The sequence below is a fragment of the Austrofundulus limnaeus genome, unplaced genomic scaffold, assembly GCF_001266775.1.
Source record: "Austrofundulus limnaeus strain Quisiro unplaced genomic scaffold, Austrofundulus_limnaeus-1.0 Scaffold417, whole genome shotgun sequence".
Classification (NCBI taxonomy): Eukaryota; Metazoa; Chordata; class Actinopteri; order Cyprinodontiformes; family Rivulidae; genus Austrofundulus; species Austrofundulus limnaeus.
The window spans coordinates 254,283-256,739 of NW_013952819.1; the positions used below are offsets into that span (position 1 = coordinate 254,283).

Genomic DNA, 2,457 nt, shown 5'->3' on the forward strand with positions numbered 1-2,457 from the left:
TTTTATTGTTTGGTTGCTAAATTTGCCACATTATTATTTTATTTAGCCATGTATTTACTTTTTCAAGCCATTTATATATTTCTACATTTATTTCCCATTATGAAAGGTTCGGTCCTCCACAGTTTTGTTGTTTGTTTTGAAAAGCTGCGGTGAATCTCCTCCAACCCGCCAGGGGGCGGTGTTCTCAAACACGGTTTTATTTTGAAAATCACGAGCGGAAGTGTCGGTGTGTTCGAACTTGAACAGGCGGCGTGGGTTTTTGTTCAGCGTCATGGCCGCACACGGTCACAGTTTTATCCGGCTCCGGTTGCTCTTCGACTACCCRCCGCCTGCCGCGGTCGGCTGCCGGATGTGCTGGCTGCTCGTGGACCTGAACTCGTGTCGCGTCGTGGCGGATCTGGAGAGCGTGATCCGGGAGAAGTTCGAGTTCAGCCGCGGAAGCATCCTCAGCCTGTTCGTGGAGGACTGCTACCTGCCGCACACCGAGAGCATCTACGTGGTTCGGGACAAYGACAGCGTCAGGTCCGTGTTATTATTGTTGTTATTAGTGGTCTTAAAGAAATAACGTCGGTATCAGCTGAAACGGGTCGTGAAAAGGCCCAGTTTAAGGCAGCTGTTGTGTTAAACTGATGACAATTAATACTTCGATTTTTCACAACTTTAAATATTCCCTGTTAATACACTGCTGATAAACTGTGCTACAAAATGTTTTGCAATCTGATGTCAACAAGAGCGGAAATCCAACAAAAGATTTAGATTTTATCTGTAAATAATGAACTGTCAGCTGCACAGCTTTACTGTGAGTTTAACAAAATCTCTGTGTTTAATTTAACTCAACACGACAGCTTAAACAGTTTCTTCTGATTGACAGCACATTATATCTCACTGTGATCAGAGTGGGTATAAAACAACCATTAAACCAAAGAGAATCAACCTGTCATAGTGGATATTTAGACTGAAAAGGGTTTGTTTCGTACCTCAGACATCCTTTCTGCTGTTTGTGTTGAGTAATGAGCTCGGCTCAGGTCAGGTTTTATAGGACAATAAACAGGGTTTSAGTGAAAATGGAGGCAGTTAGCTGTATTTAGCACTATCCAAATGCTATAAGATCACTGAGAACGGTTTCAATAACTGAGTTGAACAACSTCTGAGTGTCTGACTCTTCATTTAAATCTGTTTGCCAGGGTGAAGGTGGACCATTTGAGTCAGCTGAACGGGCACAGCAGCTTTTCAGACACCGCAGCAGAGACCTGCAGAAAGAGACCAAGAGACACCGGGGAGGACGGATCAGAAGTGGAAAGCTTGAGTGCACAATGCAAGAAGAAGAAGAAGAAAAAGAAGAAGAAACAGTCTCAGAAAGAAACAGAGAACTCAGCAGAAGGAAGCTGTTTGATCACAGCTGCCAACAAGAACGAGGAGACACAAGGCAAAAAGCACAAAAAGAAGAAAAAGACAAAGACAGCAGCTAACAGTCATGCTGCTACACCAAAACCAGCTGCTCCAAACAACAAGTCACTTTGTGTTAGTAAGACAAATAAAAAGTCCAAGAACATGACGACAGCATCATCTAAAAAACAGAACACCACCTCGTCACAGAGTAGTGTTGGCAGCAGTGAGGAGAAAAAAGCTCAAGGGAAAAAAACCAAAGCATCATCATCTATCATCGTCTCATCATCATCATCCGCTTCCAAAAAAAACCCAAAACCTGTCCAGCCCCCCGCCCGAACCCCCTCGTCATCATCCTCAGACACAGACTCCTCGGAGGAGGAGGCTGTTCAAGTCCCGCCAAAACCCAACCCTCTAACACCCTCCACGCAGTCCATAAACTCTTCCCTGACACCTCCYGCCGGACCAGTCCGGGCCCCCGCTGACACGCTCACAGAGCCTCGACATCGAAACAGCAGCCAGCTGGTTATCGGACATCAGCAACCCRCCCAAAGCCTGGCGGGCCGCAGCAGTGGGCAGGAAGGGTTTTTGGCAGGTACTGGTCATGGAGACAGGGGGAAGGCTGAAAGTAGCTCTGAGTCCAGCTGCAGGGATGCAAAGGAGCCTTCCTACCAGACGGATTCCCTGACCAACGTGTCCGTCGTCCYTCAGGTTTGTCTCTAGGGGTGCAACGATACAGAAAATACACGATTTGGTTCGATTCAGTACTTTAGTCTCACGGTTCAATATTTTTTCGATACAAAAAAAGAGAAATTAATTATGAACGTTTGTTTAACCTCAAAATGCAGTTTTTAAATTAAATGTTGCTGAAACAGCAAGTTTCTCATGGATCTGCACTCGACAATGCAGCCTAGGTGGAGTAGTCGAACACAGATCCACTGATCCTTCAACACAGAGCATCTTTAGAAGACAAGTTGATAAAATAAATTTTAAAAATCTGTATTTGATACAAGTGTGTACTGAACCTAAAGCTCTGTACTGAACGGTTCGATACGGGTGCGTGTACATTCC

The 2,457-nt window shown here is 45.2% G+C and overlaps 1 protein-coding gene across 2 annotated transcripts in view; it reads left to right on the forward strand.

Annotated features, from left to right (window-relative positions):
* Nucleotides 1-222: 222 nt before the first annotated feature.
* The window catches only part of coil (coilin p80), a 10,514-nt gene continuing 8,279 nt past the window's right edge, over nucleotides 223-2,457 (forward strand). The window contains exons 1-2 of one of the 2 annotated variants that reach the window (XM_014024293.1): nucleotides 223-522; nucleotides 1,185-2,097. In XM_014024293.1, coding sequence (XP_013879747.1) covers nucleotides 272-522; nucleotides 1,185-2,097 — 1,164 coding nt within the window. In that variant the 5' untranslated portion in view covers nucleotides 223-271. The remainder of the gene's footprint in view (nucleotides 523-1,184; nucleotides 2,098-2,457) is intronic. The other variant, XM_014024292.1, reaches the window with a different exon arrangement.